General features: G+C 53.5%; 1 protein-coding gene across 4 annotated transcripts in view; it reads left to right on the top strand.

Annotated features, from left to right (window-relative positions):
• The window catches only part of GDPD5 (glycerophosphodiester phosphodiesterase domain containing 5), an 83,633-nt gene that overhangs the window by 26,443 nt on the left and 38,593 nt on the right, over nucleotides 1-18,597 (top strand). For 2 of the 4 annotated variants that reach the window (XM_004768022.3, XM_013064335.2), the window contains exons 2-3: nucleotides 3,891-3,974; nucleotides 14,889-15,065. In XM_004768022.3, the coding sequence (XP_004768079.2) occupies nucleotides 14,949-15,065 (117 nt within the window). In that variant the 5' untranslated portion in view covers nucleotides 3,891-3,974; nucleotides 14,889-14,948. Of the gene's footprint in view, nucleotides 1-3,890; nucleotides 3,975-13,406; nucleotides 13,529-14,888; nucleotides 15,066-18,597 lie in introns of all 4 variants that reach the window. The other 2 variants (XM_013064334.2, XM_013064336.2) reach the window with 2 other exon arrangements.

Here is an 18,597-nt window from a genome sequence, read left to right as displayed (position 1 = left end):
GTGATGTTTCGATGAGAGGTAAGACATTACTCCTTATTCATTTCATAAAATATATTTGTTCATTTTAGCGAGATTGCCACAGTTATGGTGTTATAATCAGGATTTGCACATCATTTGAAAATTAGGTACTGATAGTAACAGTCTGAAGGATCAAAACAAAATGCAGTTATATTTAAGGTGCATGGAATTTGAGTATATTTCCATCAAAAATGTAAATTAAATGCAAAGAATGGAGAACCTTTCTCTTCAAAAATAATTTTTATGCCTTGAAATTATGTATGGAAATCAAAACTATACATATTATAATCAATGAATATCAGATTTTAAAATAAAATCATTTGAATAGAGATGAAATATTCAACTTTTTGAACATTTATAGAATTGAAACCATTCAGTCCCAGCCTTTCATGTCAATGTAAAGAATTTGTGTCCCTTTTCATGTCACGTTAATCAGAGTGATGTGAATTCTAAGATACCGTAGCATTCTTCAGCCACTTTGTGCATTTATTGTGGGCACCACCCTCTTAGAACCACAAAGTGGAACAGGGAGAAAAGCAAAAAATAAATAAATAATAAAGTTGCTCAGCATTCCTGGGAAACAGATACTCTGTTATGCAAGAAGCCATTGCTCTTGCAGTCTGAGAGAAAGGATTAGACAAGTTGAATTCCCCCCCCCTAAATCTTCCTGCCTCTTGGTCCCCTCCCATTCCCCCCAACCTGGGCCACCACCACCTAGTGTCCCTCTCCCCCATCAGTAACAAAGTGACCCACAGTTCTTCATCTGAACAGAATCACCTTTTGTTCTTCATGCCCAAGGAATGGAGAAGGGGTTTAGGGGGGCCTGAGTGGCGTGAGGGGAGCAGATTACACCTGCGTGTCCCACGAATATCCCGTGGCTCCTGTATGTTCTCTACTGTGTTCATTTGTGAGCGTGTTTCTGTGATGTGTGGGCTCTGGGCAGTGGCCTTTCTTCCTTGTGCCTCAGGGTGATTCAGGGGGTGGGAGGAGATCTCATCGGTGAGATCTCTATCGGACAGCTCAGAGCAGATAAATGATGGAGCTTGTCCTTTGGCGGGTGTTTCAATCTATGTGTCCGCATTACTCAATGCCTTTCATTCATATATATGCATTTTCTCATTTATTTAAAACTTGAATTTGCTTTTTCCAGCCCTTCATTTCATCATGGAATGCCAGGCCATAGATAGTCTTGTTTTTTTGTTTTCTTTTAAAGATTTTATTTATTTGTCAGAGAGAGGGAGAATGCACACATGCATAAGCAGGCTTCCTACAAGGAGTCCAACGTGGGACTCAACCCCAGAGCCCTGGGATCATGACCTGACCTGAAGGCAGATGTTAAACCAACTGAGTCACCCAGGCATCCCTTTAGGCAGTCTTGTAATGCTGCCCCACATCCTGCAGATGAAGGAATAAAGGCTCAGAGAAGGGTACTGATGTACCTAAGATCACATAGCGAAAAAGTCCCTGGCCATGTTTCACAGTCCAGGGATAGACGCCATGTTTGAGTTTCAGGTAAAATCCAAATAGGTGTTACTGTATCCCAGGCAGCTTCTTCAGGCTCTGCTCCCCCAGCCACCTGCTGCTCAGGGCCCTGGGGGATCCTGAAGGGGTTTTCAGCTAGAAGAGCCACTTCCTGTTTGGGGCCAAGCACTTCCTTGAAGTGACTCACAGGCTCCCACTGGCCCCGTGCTGGGAAACCAAGGTGGGGGTGGAGCCAGGCTCAAGCCATGTCCCCTTCTTTCTGCCTGCCACCCCAGCTGGGGGACCCCGAGACCACACAGTGCCAGAGACTGGAGGTAGGAGGAGCTGGAGATGGAAGGAGACCGCTGGACTGTTCTCACCCAGCCTGCTGGGCAGGGCTCTGAGAATACAGGGAAACCCAGGCCATGGCGGGCAGGCGGGCAACCTCCACATCGCGTCATTCCCACATCTGCCTTCCAGGCTAGCTACCGGCCATGTGCAGGCTGACAGCAGAGGCTGGGACCCCTCAGAGAGAATCTGTGTCACTTTCTCTTCAGTGCAGAAGGATGGTGAGGTGGATAGTGCAGGAGGCTGGGAGTCATCAACCTGGATTTGTGACACCAACTTTCTCATGAATTTGCCCCCCACCCTTCTCTGGGTCTCAGTCTCCACGTGTGGAGGAAGAATTGCTGGCTGTGGTGTTCTGTGATGGCTTGGTGTCTCAGGATGTGTGTGAAGAGATTTGGGGTTGAATTTTGGCTCTGCCACCTTGCTGGCTGTGTCCGTCTCTCAGAGTCTCCATTTTTAAATTTGAAAGAAGAATCACTTTAAGCATTTTACATAATGTAATCTTCACATCAACCCTATGAGTCAGGTTTAATACTGTTGTCTTTGTTGCTATTTTATGATAAGGAGATGGAGGAATAGAGAGGTTAGGTAACTTGCCCAAGGTGACACAGTAAGAGTCAAGATCCTAACTTGAACAGTTTGACCCCAGTGTGCATGCAGTAACAACTGTGTTTTTGGGGTGCCTGGGTGACTCAGTTGTTAAACATCTGCCTTTAGCTTTGGTCATGATCCCAGAGTCCTGGAATCAAGCCCTGCATCAGGCTCCCTGCTCGGCAGGAAGCCTGCTTCTCCCTCTCCCACTCCCCATGCTTATGTTCCCTCTCTTGCCGTCTCTCTCTATATATCAAATAAATAAATAAAACCTTAAAAAAAAATGGAGAATCTCAGGTCCCGGTCTAGACCTCCTAGAAAACACTGTGTCAGACTGTGTTTTAACAAGGTCTCCAGGTGATTTGTTTGCACGCTGAAGTTTGAGAAACCCTGCTCTATTTATAGTCCATCTGTCACTTACGTCCTAACGGGAGACACGAGAAATAAGAAAGCTTTGTAGACAGTAGCACTAGGAGAAAGCTGGGGACTGCAGGTAGAGGGAGGCAGGGTTCAGGTGCCATGGGGGTCTGTGTCTGAGGAGCTCGATGTCACTTCTAAGCTCCGTCCTGCTCCAATCTGAGGCTGAGCCTTGGCTGTGTGTTTCTTGCCAGTGTGTGACTTCAGGGCCCGATGGCATCAGAAAGTTCTCATGTTGGTATGGGCTTGGGCAATGGGCCTGGGCCACCACCCCTGTTGTGGGTTTGCACAGCAGCAGGAGGCCAAGGTCCCAGGCCTAGCTCTGCCTCTGACTCTCTGAGAGGCCCAGGGAGGCTCCCAGTCACGCCAGCCCTTGTGGGCGATGTGGCCGCATCCTCGCGAGCCTGCAGCACTGTCCCAGGGTTGCCTCCTCTCTCCTTTTCTTGCCATGGCCTATGGGTACCGTCTCTCCGCCCAGTTCCTAGACAGGAGGGCTGCCCCTCTAGCTGTAGGAGCTGGGGATGGGGGAGGCAGCGCATGAGTCAGAAGTTAGCCACATAATTGTGGTGCCCTGGATCCCGCCTCCAGCCCCCCGGCCCTCCTTGGTAGCTGGGTTAGAAGAGCAGCTGGTTCGGTGGCTACCTCCAGAGAAGCAGGTCTCTGGGCTGCATGAAAGGACCTCAGCCTCCTCACCCCAGGAGCCACAAGTAGCCCCAGTCTCTCTCCAAGGCAGCTGGGACTTGAATTGCGTTTCTGTGAGTTCCAGAGGTTGTGGGAGTGGCTCAGGGTACTGGTTGCCCTGGGTTTAGGGTTAGGGCTCGTTTGTGGGCAGCATACGTGGAGGTAGGATTGCTTGTGTGGGGTCTGGTTGCTCACAGCTGGATCCCCCCGTCAGCTCGGCAGCTTCCCTGGGCAGCGACAAGGTGTGGCCCATCCCTGGGGCCCACACTCAGCACAAGGTGGACGCATGTGGGGACTTGCAAAGGGTCAGGTGGGAGAGAAGGCAGGGTGGACTGATGAGTGATATGACTGGGTTTGTCCCCTTGTCCCCTCAGCTGTCCCAGGGAAGTGACATCACCGCCTCTGTGGACAGGACATCCTAAGGAGCCCCGGTCACAACCACTGATACCTTCTTCAAGGTAAAGAAAAGCAAAGGGAAGTGTTGGTGGCGGGGGGGAAGGGGAGGTTAGAGACAAGCTACAGAGGGCAGCACACTGGCTGCTAATGGGGCAGCATCGTGCAGTTTACAAAAAAAAAAAAAAAAAAAGAGTAATAATAATCAGAAGCCCTCAGTAGAGCTATCTGGTAGACCATTCCTTCCTTTGTACCAGGGACTTGCCTAAGCCCCTGACACATATTAGCTTGTTTCATCCCCACGACAACCCATGAGGTGCTATTATTTTTCTAAAAAGATTTTATTTATTTATTTGACAGACAGAGATCACAAGTAGGCAGAGAGGCAGGCAGAGGGAGAGGGGGAAGCAGGCTCCCTGCTGAGCAGAGAGCCTGATGTGGGGCTCAATCCCAGGACCCTGGGATCATGACCTGAGCCGAAAGCAGAGGCTTTAACCCACTGAGCCACCCAGGTGCCCCAGGAGGTGCTATTATTATCCCCACTTTATAGATAAAGAGGCTGAGGTCTGGTTGTATTATACCAATCAGTAGGTGGTAGAACTGGGTCTCAAACCCAGGCAGATTGGCTCTCAATGCACATTCTTAGTCCCTGTGATTTCCTGCCTTTAGAGCCATATATTAAACTAAGTTTCCTTGACTTTCAATTTGGGAGTTTAAAGGGCTCCCATTTCCAGGAGAGATTGGTATTTTAAAAGATAATCCTAGAGAAAGTTATGCTTCAGACAAAGGAATGAATAGCAAATGATGGAATTGGAGGTCTTGAATCATGGAACTGGCATGAACCTTCAAGGCATGCTGGGCCAGCAAATTCCTGCAGCTTTCTTCCTCAGCATTCGAGTAAGTCCAGTTTTCTTTGGTTACAGAAGGGAGACCTAGATATTTGAAAGGAGGGAAGAAAAGGTTAGGCCCCAGTTCTCAGACATCCTGGAAGTAGAGGGGCCCCTGTCCTTCACAGGACACCACGATGAAGAGAGACAGAGTAACAGGAAGTCCAGTATTCTGTGCTAAGGCTGAGGCCATCTTGTTCTAGACCCAGAGCAGATGTGTGTAAACAGATCTCAGGGGGTTAAGCAAAAATTGTGGGAGAAAATACTTAATTGAGACTTTTTTTAGTAACCTTTTTTCCTGTCAATTGGGAGAAGCTAATTATTCTTCAGGAGCAGAAGTGGAAAGGGCTCAGAAACGGCTGTACAGTAGCGTGGTTTAAGAGGCTCTGATCTCCTTTCCTTCCGCTGCATATTCAACCAGCTTTTCCGACTGACAGATAACCCTGCGGCCTCCTTGGTGCCAGGCCCAGTGCAGAGACACAGGCCCCCTGCACAGTGACTTCCCTCTTGGGGATGGGGACTGGGGTATCTTGTGTCCCCGTCGCCCTGTGCAGGGTCACAGACACTGGGTTCCTCAGAAAAGCTTGGCTAAATGGTTCTGAAATCCTGCCTGGTAGGCAAGGCAGCTAGGGAAGCAGATAATTACTGGGCACAGAGGCCTGCGATCATGTCTGGAGAGTTCTGCCAGATGACGGGAACACAGAGATAGGAGGCAGTGGGCATCTGGGGGGGGGGGGCGCGCGGATCGGACTGAGCTTTGCACAGGGTCCATTTGTTAAGATGGACAGGACTTGAACTGGGGTGGTGGGGAGGGCTTTCTTGGCAGAGGGCCCAGCCTGAGCAAAAGGTGTGGAGGTGGGGAGACGGGATAATGTGGTGCGCTTAGAGCAGAGAGCTGTGAAGAGGGGTAAGGGGGAGGTGAGGCTATGCAGGTAGATATAAGGGGAAGGAAGCAAGAGAAAGATTCCTTAAGTGATAGGCCTTGCTTCTCTCCCCAACCCCAAGGGCCTGCTTGGGAAGCCCATTTGTATGATAACTGCTATTTTACATAAATAAATAAAATAAATCAATGCTCTCCATTCCCTCCGGGAGTAAAAACTGGGCAGGGACAGGTTTGCTTAGTGCAAGTCTCTGCCATACTCAGCTTTCTCCTTTTCCTCCTTCATGAGGACCCAGGGAGAGGCCTCGGAAAAAGTCAGCCTAGTCCCTGTGATTGAATCACCATGTTCCTGGGAGGGACTGGGGTGTCAGCCTAGACAAGAGGTTGATGGAAGGCTCCCACTCACCAAGCCCCCAGGCTGATTCTTGAGGCCCTGCCAGAAGCCCTGAGAATATTTGCTCGCTCTGCCTGCTCCGGGGAGAACCTGTCAGTGCCAGTGGGTAGCAGCAGTAGGGGTCCTGGCAGCTTCAGGGGGGAAGAAGTCAGCCTTCCAGGGAGGGAGGGGCCTATCACAGGATGTATGCAAGCCCACGCAGGCCCCTGTGCTGGGGAACCACCCCTAGGAGCTGTACTGGGGATTTCTACATGAGAAGGGTGGCTGGATGGAAAGTTCCAGATCTTTCTCTGCTGACATTTGAAATGGTCTGAAATCCAAAGATAGTCTGAAAATCCAAGGATAGTTCTTGGATCCCTGTTGGACTGCATCAGGATTTCGTGATTGTATGAGTCTTGAGTGAGTCGATTCTAAGACCCTGGTTTTGAGAGCTTGGAGCTAGATTTTAAGTTCTGAGATGCTAAGCTTCACATTCAGAGCAAGGCCAGGTCATTCCCGTGAACTACTCAGCCTATACACATAGTCCTGACTTGGGAAACAGTGGTCCCACCTATGTCAAGAGAAGCCAGGTCCCCCGGGCAGGGTCCATTCCTGGCTCCTGTCCAGCCTGCAGCCGCAAACACGCCCGAGACCCCCGTGTCTGTCCCTGTAGGGCCTTCACTGAAGCTCGGCACACCTATCCAGGCCTCCACCAGCCTCTCCTCCCTGTCCGTCTATAAATTGCGGATCTGCTCCTGCCCTGTGGAGCTGGCCAGATGCTCTGTGAGCGGGTGTGTGGAGGCCCTCATGCCCTGGAAAGCACCGGGCGCGGGCTGTAGCTGTAGCTGCCATTTGGGCAGCGTGCTTGTCTCCTCGAGAGGAAGGTTCGTGTCTCATTCTCTGTGAATCATTCTTGGCTCCCAGCAGGGCCTGCCACAGAGCAGAGGCTTCTTAAACATAGACTGAGGGAGCTCAAGAGCTTTAGGTAGGGGATAAATCGTCCCCGAGGCCACAGTTCCAAGGAAGCCATCCCATCCCGAGGGAGAAGCAGAGAGCCCTTTCTGCAGGAGGACAGCCAAGAGGGGCGGAAGAACTGGGGAGCCCTTCGCCGGGGTCTGGAGCCAGCCTGGAATATCAGTCTGGCTTGGCCTGCTTGGAGGGGAAGGGAAATCAGAGGTCTCCTGGCACGGAAGTGTTGGATAAACAGGCAGCCCTGGCACCACTGTGGAAAGAGACGAATAATGACCCTAATTACAGCCTGATTGATTCTTTGAGCCTCCTGCAGAGCCCAAGCTTTAGCCACTGAGCCAAAGCCAGGGATTTGTCTCAGTGGGTTTGGGTTTGGTATCTTGATGGGTGACCTGGAGGTGCCCTGCTACCCCTGGTCTCCCAGAGGGCAAGGAGTCTCCTGTTGGCAACAGACCCCCTCCCCCAGATGGTGCCCACATGGGGCTTCACTTGCTGGCTGGAGCCTGGGGCCGCCCTCAGCCCTGCTCATGCCTCTCAGCCACCAGGCTTTCCTTGTGCTATCCCCCTACCTAGAGCCCCTGTGTCCCCCCACTTTGCCACAGATCCTTCCTTATTTCTGAATTCCGCATAAGTCTGCCTTGTCCTAGAAGTCACCCTGCAATGATTAAGTGCCGGGATCCAAGGAGGCACAGGAGTTAATGAGACCCAGAAGAGACCCTGACGTGGGCAGGGAAGGTTTCCTGGAAGAGGGGTTTTTGAGCTGAGCTCAGTAGGAGTTTTCCAGGCCTTGAAGATGGGCAGAGGGGCCCAGAGCAAAGGCCATGATAGGTACACCTGTGCTGGGCACAGGCGATGGACGAGAGGCAGTGAGGAAGGACCACAGGGAGGCTGTGTTCCCTGAGCACTATGGGGAGGTGTCCTCATAACCCTGTGCCTTTTATGCCTGAGGTTTTACTCTAGGAGAATGTTGGGGTAATCACTGTGAGTTACCAAGCCTGTGACTACCTATACCGTGGTCCTTGTCAAAGATGGTGGAGGCATGTTGGCGGGGGCAGCCCTGGCCTGGGGCTCTAACCATGTCACAGGCCTTCCTGCAGCTGTCATCGTTGTTTTGACTGTTCTAGTCAGGGCTCCCAGCGTTACTCTTGGGAAGGGAGGGGCCTCTTCTCAGACTGGGCAAGGACCACGGGGTTTGTCTTTCCCTCCTTCCTGTCCTGCCCTGTCTCCGGTTTTCTCCGGAGGCTGAAGAGAAAACAAGTGGTTAAAAGGCTGTCATCTGGTGTCATGTATCCCGAGACAGGAAAGCCGAGGCCAGAGGTTTGTGGGGTCCACCCAGCTTGCTGGTCACCCAAGGCTGGGTTGGGGTTGAGGCCAGTGAGGGCAGCTGTGGCCAAGGAGAAAGGGGGCTATTTCTTGTGCACTCATGTGCCCCGCCTCCCTCCCCGAGGCCCTGGCAGGCCGCTGGAGAAGCTCAGGTCTCCTCCTCCTCATCAGGGGTTTCCCTTTTCCTCCCCTGGGTTCTCAGCCCTATTCCCTGCCCCTGCTCCCCTGGTGCCAACCAAAATATTGGGCTTGGCCCTTTGATGTGCAGTTTGCTGGGCATCGTGGCCGGCACAGACATGGAAGGCAGCAGGAATGTGGGCAGACCTTCCTACCCGGGGCTGGGGCCACGGAAAGACTTGACAGTCCTAGGTTCACATCTTCTCTCCTCCCCAGTTAGCAGTTTGGCCTTGGGTGAGTCACTTAGTCTCTCCCTCCTACCTATCTGTCTATTCATCAACCGACTGATATAGGTATCAAATTGAATGCACAGGTACTTAATTAATAGCCTTTGGGAAACATTTTTAGGTTTACGGAAGAATCGATCACAAAGTAAAGAACTGCTCTATACTCTCCCCTCCCCCCGCAGATGCCCTCCTTATTGACATCCTATGCTGGGGTGGTATGTTCGTTCCAACTGCTGAGACAATGCTGACACAGTATCATTAACCAAAGTCCTAGTTTCCACCAGGGTTCACTTGTGCTGTGGGACATTCTATGGGGTTTGACAAATGTCTGATGACATGCACCCATTATTAACGCATCGTATGGAGTCGTGTCATTGCCCTAAAAATCTTTCTCTCGCCCTCAACCCCTGGCAACCTCTGCTCTCTTTACTGCTCCCATGGCTTTGTCTTTTCCAGCGTGTCACAGAGTTGGAATCGTGCAGTTGTGTAGTCTTTTCTCAGACTGGCCTCTGTCACGGAATAACACGCTGTTAAGATCTCTTCATGCATGTATGTGGCTCGATTGTGCATTTCTCTCTGTCACTGAGACTGATTCTGTTCTCGGGAGGGGGGGGGGACCGGTTTGTTCATCCATTCATCTAGGGCCCATGTTTCCAATGCATAAAAGAAGGCCATGGAGCTTGACTTGGGAAGATTGTCATCAGGAGATGACACAGGTATAATCCATGTCACTTTCTGTGACTAGCTTCTTTCACTCGGCCCTGTTTTCAAGATGTATTCTTGTTGTAGCATATATCCAGGTTTTGTTCCTTTTTATTGCAGCCTTAGGTCCTTTTTAAAAAGAATTTAAAAATTTTTTTTAAGATTTTATTTATTTATTTGACAGAGAGAGATCACAAGTAGGCAGAAAGGCAGGCAGAGAGAGGGGGGGAAGCAGCTCCCTACTGAGCAGAGAGCCCGAAGCAGGGCTCGATCCCAGGACCGTGAGATCATGACCCAAGCCGAAGGCAGAGGTTCAAACCACTGAGCCACACAGGTGCCCCATTTAAAAAAAAAATTAAAGATTTATTTAGAGGGACGCCTGGGTGGCTCAATTGGTTAAGTGGCTAACTTCAGCTCTCGCCATCATCCCAGGGTCCTGGGACAGAGCCCTATATCAGGCGCTCTGCTCAGCGGAGCCTGCTGCTTCTTCTGCCTGCTGCTCCCCCTGCTTGTGCCTTCTCTCTCTCTGTCAAATAAATAAATGAAATCTTTAAAAAAAAAAAAAAAAGATGCACTTAGAAAGAGTGCAGGGGGATGGGCAGAGTGAGACAGAGAGAGAATCTCAAGCCGACTCCGTGCCAAGCGTGATGATCGCTGCAGAGCTCAATCTCATGACCCTGAGATCATGACCTGAGCTGACATCAAGAACCGTACACTTAGCTGACTGAGCCACCCAGGTGCCCCTGGGTCCTTTTTGGTGTCATTCAATCTAGTCCCCCATTTCTTAGGCAAGTAAAGTAAGGCTCAGAGAGAGCTAGTGAGCCATCCATGCTTGCACAGCAAGTCAGTTGAAGACCAAGGTGGAACCAGGGCACCGACAGCTGGCCTGAAATTCTTTCTACTCTCAGGAGAGAGAACAGGCTTGGGGGCTGCAGGCAGCATGGTCCTGGACAGTGAGGGTGGTGGTCATGTGAGGGAAGTATAGGAACGAGGGTCAGTTCTGTGCCTGAGATGTCACAATGGGAGAGGAGCCTGGAGGTGTCAGTATCATGCTCCTGCTCCATTAGCAAGGGCTCACTGCATCCCAGGCCCAACCCCTTGCAGGCCCTTCCATGTATAAAATAGGGGGCTATAAAAGTTCAGGGCAGGGGCCAGGAATTTGGACAGAAAATGGAACTTTGGACCGAGGGGTGCCCTTGAACAACAGGCTTAGAGGTGAGGGCTTTCTCTTATCCTAGAGCCAGGAGGAGGTCCCAGCTAGGGATTTCTTAGGAACTTGGCTGGTATTAGCAGCCCTGGAGGTTGCTTGGAGAAATCGATCAATCCTAAGTAATGTCATTAGCCCTGGCAGGAAGGGGAGGTATCCTAGGGAGGCTGGGGAGAGTCTGGTCTCTGGGAGCATGTCTAACTGCTCAGTGACTGAATAGCACACCTCTGTTTGCAGAACTTCCAGGCCCCCACAAGAATCCAGTCCGGAAGGTCCCCAGTGCCCCCCCCCCCACCTCTTGTGTCTGGTCACTGGGGACATGGACATAACTCAGGCCATTCCATGGGGAAGGCAGGCCTGTCAGCCGTGTTTGCCCAGGGTGCCTGGGAAAAACTGAGGGATACTCAGGACTATGGGAAGCTGGGAAGCCCTCTAACCAAACCTGGAGCTCAGGGCAGACTCCCTGGAGAAGGTTAACATCTGAGCTGAGACTCAAAGTGTGGGGAGGTGTTCATTAGCAGAAGGAACAGCGAGTTCTGGAAGGTGAAGCTAGGAGAGTCAGAGGCAGGTCCTGGCCATTTGCCTGTGAAAGAGCTCACTCTGGCCACAGGGCAGGCCTTAGACTGGTGGGGTGTGGCCCCCGTAGGAGGCCAGAGGATTTCCTATCAAGCGGAGGTATGAGACTCGGGCCGGACCAGTGGCCAAGGGGCTCATGAGAAGAGACTATGAGGGATGTTAGAAAAAGGTCGAGGTGGTAAGGAGGTCAGTGTGGCCTGTGCTGGGTCTGTAGGGCCTGGGGGACACCCCTGGAGGCAGCTAGGAGTCACTGGCTATCCCAGTCAGGAGGGAACGATTGAGTGGGCTTGTCCACACCTGGTAACTGAAGCCCCGGGAGTGGATGAAAAGGTCCCAGGAGAACATGCAGAGGACAGAGAGGAGGCTTGCCTCCCCAGAATGCCCCAGCCATGAAGAACAGTGTGAACACTTACGGGGCCGGGGAGGGGAGGCGATTCTGAGAGCCACGATCAGCTGAGCCCTAGGCTGAGGCCTAGTGCAGGCAGTTCTGCTTCCCTAACCTGAAGTGGAATTTCCATTCCTGTGCCTTGTAAGGCTCAGTGTGGTGGGCGGGGCAGGGGAGGGCCGAGGACATGTGGGAATCATTGCTGGGCTCTGGTAGTCCTGGGAGAGGCAGTTGAGAACAGGGGAGCTTGGGTGTGGGCTCCTGTTCACGGAATGCCCTGATCATGGTACCTGCTGTACCTTGGTCCCTGCAGCCATTTGCCTTCCTGGCACTCCCCCCCCCTGTAATCTGGTCTCCTGTAGGAGTCCTGGCAAAGGCCATTAACCATTTTACAGATTGAGAAACCAAGCATCAGGGAAGAATCCCGGAGGCCCCAGCCACAGAGCAAAGGTGAGACAGATGTGATTGATCTGACCGGTAGAGGCCTCGTCTTGGGGTAAGATTTGGCCTTCTACCCCTTCTGCAAGGCTGCAAATGTGGGAGTACATTTGTGAACACACACTCCTTCCGGAGCTGAGAGCAACCCCCCCATGGCCCCTCCCCGTCCCCAACCCCATGGGACCTAAGTCCCCAAACTGCAGCCGCACACCATCCATACTGCCCTTATGTGCTGGGCTGGTCTTGGCTCCCAGAGCCCCAGGCCGCTGCACTGTGGTCCACAGGCCTCCCCCGGGAGCCACGGGCCCAGAGGCTACATCACACAATTCCCAGCAATAAGGAGGCTCCGAGTCAGTCAGTCGATATTCCCAGCAAAGCCCTAATGCATTCCCCACCCCCTTTGCCAAGCTGAGGCTGTAATCCCAGTGCTGAGGTGAGCATTTGGTGGAGGGCGGGTTGGGGGGATGAGGGTAGGTAGAGGCCCTGAGTGAGGCCAAGGTGGAAGTAGTGGGTGGGCCTGAGGCCCAGCCTGCCCCTCTGGTGAGGCCCCTGGGGCACTTAGAGACAGGCCTCAGCCGCTGGCTGCCTCCTGGAAGTGTATCCTGATCCTCCGTGCAAAATGCTAAGTGCCTACAACCTGCCTTTCTTCTCTCCAGAATACCAGCTCATGAGCCACTGTGGCCAGCCCGGAGGCTGCCAGGGTCAGCGGACTGCCCCCATCAAGGGCTGGGCAGTAAGTTCTAGGCTTTGTGGGCCCTTCAGTCTCTGTCACAACCACTGCCCTCTAGAGTTTCTGTTGCAGCAGCCATAGACAATATGTAAACGAATGATGTGGCGCAGCCAATAAAGCTTTATTTATGGACACTGAAACTTGACTCTCCCATAATTTTCATGTGTCACAAAATATTCTTGTTTTGATTCTTTTTTTATTTTTTATTTTTTTGCCCCTGAACTATAGAAATAGAGAAAAGTCACTCTTAGAATGTAGGCTATACAAAAACAGTCCACCGCTCAGATCTGGTGCCTGAGTTACATTTTACCAACTCCCAGGTTAGAGCAAGGCCCCTGGAGCCAGACTGACAGGCTCTACTGTGTGACCTTTGGCAAATGGCTAAACCTCTCTGCACTTCAGATTTCCCATCTGGAGAATGGGGATGATAATAACGATATGTGGGGAACGTAAAATGGTGCGCTGCTTTGCTGTTTTTATGAAAACGACTCTTGGCCGTTCTTCAGAAGGTTAAACATGAAGTTGCCGTATGACCTGGCACTTCTGTTCCAAAGCATGTGCACGCAAGAGAGGAAAGCATGCTCACACGATAACTTGTTCATTAGCGGTGTTATTCCTGACAGCTTGAAAGTGGTAACAGCCTAGAGGTCTCACAGCCGATGAATGGGTAAAATGGTCTGTCCGTTCAACTGAGTGTCCTGCAGCCCCTGAGGAGGAAGGCAGCACTGACTCCCGCTACGACAGGGTGAGCCTCGAGAACCATTAAATGAACGAAGCCAGACACAAAGGGCTGCTACTGTATGACTGCAATGACAGGAGGAGTCCAGAAATGGCAAATCCATAGATGCGGAAAGTACATTAATGGTCTGGGGGAAAAGAAGAGGGGCTATGGAGAGGGGGAGGGGCGGTGAGTGCTAGTGGGTCTGGCTGTTTTGTTGGGATGAGGAAGATGCTTTGGAATTGGTGGTGATGGTTGTATAACTTTGTGACTACACAAAAAACAATATGCTAAATACTGAATTGTACCCTTTAAAAGGGTGAATTTTTTGGCTTCTGAATTTGATCTTGATAAAAAGCTAATTCTTCCCAAGGTCACTAGAAGAGTTAGTGCAAGTGAGAGGCTTTGTCTGTCCCTCACTGGCCCTGTGGGGCCCTGAAGGCATCAGTGTGCCTGTTGCATTCACATTGTTCACATTGTCCCCAAGACCGAGGACAGGACCCCATACATACCATGTGGCTCAAGTCTCTGGAGTCCCACGGACCCAGGGTTGAGTCCTGGCTCCTTGGGAAAATCACTGGGCTTCTCTGAGCCCCAGGCCCCTCGTCAGGGTGTTGAGGCACCGGAGCCAGAGGCCATGTGGCCGAGGCTAGCCTCGAGTGGCAGAGCCCCCAGCAGGCATCTCCAGGGTGCCAAGCAGGGCCGGGCCAGTTGCTGCTGGTGGCAGCGACTCAAACCTCAAGACAACTCTCCTTGTTCCCGCAACCACAACAGGATTCTCTGAACCCAAAGCCGTGAGCACTGTGGACCAGAGCAGATTCTCGGACTGGCCCCAGCCCGGTACTGGCCTGCTTGCCGGGCACCGTCCCTTTCTCTCCCCGAGCCTCAGTTTGTCCAGTTATCCATCGGCTCCGGGACACAACACCTGCCACAGGAGGCATACCGGGGTCACTCCATGCCTGGCCTATTTTCGACCAAGTACATCGGAGGTCGTGACTGAGAAAATAAAGCTGAGGATGGCTGAGGGCTTTGGGAAGGGGTCGAGGAAGGGGGCCTGGGAAAACGTGATTGAGGAAAGAACATTTGAGCAAAGACCTAAGGAGAGGAGGGGAATGATGGCGCCCTGTGGAGCTCGAAGGGAAAGGCATTCTGGGCGCAGGAAGGAGAGACAGGTGCGGGGCAGGTGCAGCTGGGAGTGACTGGGTCTGGGGTGAGGGGCGGGAGACCAACCCAGGGGTGCTGCCAGTGTGCGGGCCTCCAGCTGTATAGGCCTCACGGCAGGGCCCTGGGCGGGGACTGGTACCTAACCGCGTGGCAGCGATTTGGGCTGTCTGGTGCCAAGACCCTGCACCTCCCCTTCCTCACAGGCCTGTGCTTCCTCCCACAGGAGCCGCCAGGGGCCTCCATGGGCGCCTGAGGGCCGGGCGCCGGGGCGGCAGGCAAGAGCATGGTGAGACACCAGCCGCTCCAGTACTATGAGCCCCAGCTGTGCCTCTCCTGCCTCACGGGCATCTACGGCTGCCGCTGGAAGCGCTACCAGCGGTCCCACGATGACACCACGCCGGTAAGCTGCCCTGGGATCAGGCAGGGGACCTGGGGCACCGCAGTGCCTGGGGGAAGGCTCTCAGCTCTGTCACTCTGCCATGGGACTCCGGACAAGTCAATGCCTCTCTGGGTTTCAATCTTTCCTTCTTTAAAATAGGCCCATGGTCATTTCAGAATCTACCTGACTAGGCGGGCAGGGAAGTAGGCCATCCTGTCCCAGATGGAGCCAGTGAACTCTCCCCTGACACCCAGGACCTGGGCTGCTCCTGAGGTCTGGGCAGAAAGGGGCGCACCTAGGAGGGACACTCCAAGAGGAAGGGCTCTCGCCCCCACCAGCCCCCTGCCAAGGTGAGCAGAAGTTTTCAGCTTCCTGGCAGCTAGGCAGGTGGGCAGGCGGGTGGCTGGAGGGGAGGGTGAGGAGGTAGGCCAGGCCATCCTGGAACCTGGGAGCTGGCGGGGCCATGGGCTGGCACCAGGGCACCATCACCTGAGCCACAGGCCTGTCCGAGCTGGCAGCTGGCACCCCAGGCCAGACCCTCAGCTGAGCTGACGCTTCCGTCCCTGGGGCACTGTTAGCCTCCGGATCTAGTTTCTTCCCTGAAGGAACCCAACTCCTTCAAGAGGGAAGGGAGGGAGATAAATAGTATTTATCTAAAAGATTTGCTGCCTGGAAAACAGCTCTCCTCCTCTCTGCTGCTTGTCTAAACAAAGAACCCAGGGTCCAAATTTAGCCAGCCTTGAAACAGGCTGGAGTGGCCAACGGTGTGGGTGACCCAGCTGAGGTCAGCAGCCAAGAATCACTGGGGAGGGGGTGCTCTCTGGATTGGGGGAGCATGGGGAAGCTAGTCTACCTTCCTGCCCTCCTTCTCTGCCTGTGCTGGGGACCAACAAAGCCCTGGCCTGAGTCAGGAGCCTGGGTTCACAGTCCCCAAAGGGTAAGAAGCAAGTGCTACCTGGTGAGCACACAGTCTGACATTACCACGTCCCCACTCCCAGCCCAGAGAAGAGGACATGCCAAACAGAGGCAAGGGCCTGCTCCAGGCCACTGGACAGGTCCCAGGGACAGGGGCCAGCAGGAGGTCCTCCCTGAGTCAGGAAAGGCAGGAGTTCAGTGGGCGGCTGGCCCCAGGTGTCTGTGCTGGGTACAGTGCTGAGCTCTGATGCAGCCCCTCTCGCTTCTCCCACCAAGCCCTGGAGCTAGGTGTCATCGCCACCGTTGTGCACAGGGAAGCAGAAGCCAGGGATGCCAGTGAGGGGGCAGAGCTGTGATCTGGACCTGGGGCAGTGACGCGTAGGGAGGAGGACGGCTGAGCTCCCCAGCAGTGAGCAACTTGGCTGTCGTCCTCATCAGAGTAGCTGCTGGGGGAAGGCAGAGCCCCCAGGACATCTCGCAGCCCTCTGTGGGCCCAGGGCAGGCCTATCCAGGCTTCAGAGTCAGGAAGTGATAGGTCCTTGCTGCGGCCTGCACGGGGCCCAGGGTGGAGGAAGTGGTTGGCTGAGGCCGGTTTTGAGCTGACTGGGAGCCCAAGCCGGGCTGTGTCTGCAAATGCCAGCACCTGGGGTGCCAGGGATGGAGCAAGTGTGGGAGGGGCTACAGGAGGCCCCAGGCCAGCTTGGCTGCGAGGAGGTTTTGTGGCAGCTCTGGGTGTCAGGGCCTCTGCCGACTGGGGTGAGCTCCCCTCAGGCGACCCTCCGAAGCTCCCAGCTGAGATGAGCCTCCTCCTCCTTCCCTGTCATCCACCTCATTCCGCTTCCCCGCCCACTTCCTGGGTTCCAGCTTCAGGCTGCTCATCCTTTCTCTCTCTCTCTCTCCCATCCTCTTTCTTCCCAGTCCCTCCTTAGATGCCCGGGTGGAGACCATGATGCCCGGCTGGGCTCTCTGGCCCGACACAGGGAGGGGAATAGTGACCCGGTGTTTCAGAGTCGGGGCTGGGGCTGAGCAGGTGTTCCGTAAGCTTTGCTGAACTGACAGGCCCGGGAGTGAGCTCTGGGGGCACAGGCTGGGTGTGAAGGGGCATTGCCAAGGCAGTGGAGGAAAGGCCCCCAGAAGGGGCAGGGGCTCCACCTTTGCCTATGCCTCTTCTCATCCCCCCCTTCCCTTGGTGAAGACCTTGCTGACCCCTCTCCTCCCCCTGCCCAGGCACTGCCTCCCCTCAAGTCCTCTTGAGGGAGCCTCCCTAGCACCTCCCAACTCAGACAAGCCCTGAATCAATTTATTCTGTGAAGCCAGACCTCTCTGATCCCCATCTGTGAAATGGGGTGACAGACTGGTGGTGAGTCACAGGAGCCTTTCATCATGGCCCTGCTCAGGCTGGGAAATAAAGCCCAAGAGTAACAGTTAACATTTATTGAGTACCTATTGTATGCAGGGGTGCAAGAGCTTACATGAGTTGCCCTGTTTGTTCTCTGCTGTGGGGTGGGTTTTACTGTGATGCTGATGGAGAATTTGAGGCTTCAAGCCACGTCACACCTGGAGTCCAGGATAGATTTATGAGAGGAACCACAGGAAGATGAAGTCTGGAGGGGAGGACACGCAGGTTTTGCGTATGTGATTAAGTGAGAACTTGCCAGAAGGGGAAAAAGGAGGGGCAGGAGGAGGATTTGGGAAGTTGCCAAAGGGAGGAAGAGCATGGGACCAGGAGCCCTACAAGTGGGGCAAGAGTGGGCATGGCTTGAATGCCAGACTGGGAGCCCTCCAAGGTTCTGGGATGAACAGGGGCCCCTCCCTACTGGAATGGACCATGGGGGCAGTCTCCTTCCTGTCCCCCCAGCCCTATGCAGTCCCACCTCTCCCGAGCCTTTGCTCTCACTGTCCCCCAGCCCCAGGACACACACTGGACACATAAGGGAACAGGAAACTGAGGACCCAATGGGAGAGGTGAAATGCCCTCTTCTGCCCCCAGCCCCTAGGGAGCGGAGGAGCCGGCAGCAGGAGGCTGGCTCACTCGACAGCTAGGAAGGGGAAGTGAAGCTTTTTATAACTGGAGATAATTAATTGGTTGTTGTCTGTGACTCATTACTCTAATACTGCCAATTAAGGACCGGGTAGGACAGAAGACAGTTCTCAGGCTGTCCCCCAGGGCTCCGTGAAGACTGCGTGTCTGGGGGAGACAGCACAGTGTCCAAACCAGCTTCTCATGTAGTGAGGGGCATTCAGGTCAATCACCTGGGGAAGCTTCCCAGCCCAAGATGAGGAAGGAGACGGACATCAGCTGTCATCTCTCTTGTATTTCTGTAGTGCATTTGCCTTTCGAAGGCTGTTTTAAGCTCGTTTGACCCCTCTGTCTCCCAGAGAGGGCTCCAGGAAGAACAAGTGATCTGTTCAAGCCACAGGGTTGGAGGCCAGGCATGTGTGGCCCTCTGCTTGCCTCCCCAGGCCTGTGCTCCCCCACCTTGGGCTCCACACCAGCAATCTTGTCTGGGACGCACCAATTCCAATTCCTATTTCCTCAACAAGAACCAACACAGCCAGGCCACCCAGCGTGCTCACTGCTGAGGCCCAGGAAAACCCCAGACAGGAGAGCTGGCCTGAGCTGCTGTCTGACAGTTAG

This window comes from Mustela putorius, unplaced genomic scaffold (assembly GCF_011764305.1).
Source record: "Mustela putorius furo isolate JIRA1106 unplaced genomic scaffold, ASM1176430v1.1 tig00003987_pilon_pilon_pilon, whole genome shotgun sequence".
In the NCBI taxonomy this organism is placed as follows: domain Eukaryota; kingdom Metazoa; phylum Chordata; class Mammalia; order Carnivora; family Mustelidae; genus Mustela; species Mustela putorius.
This window is presented reverse-complemented; position numbering and strand designations above follow the sequence as displayed.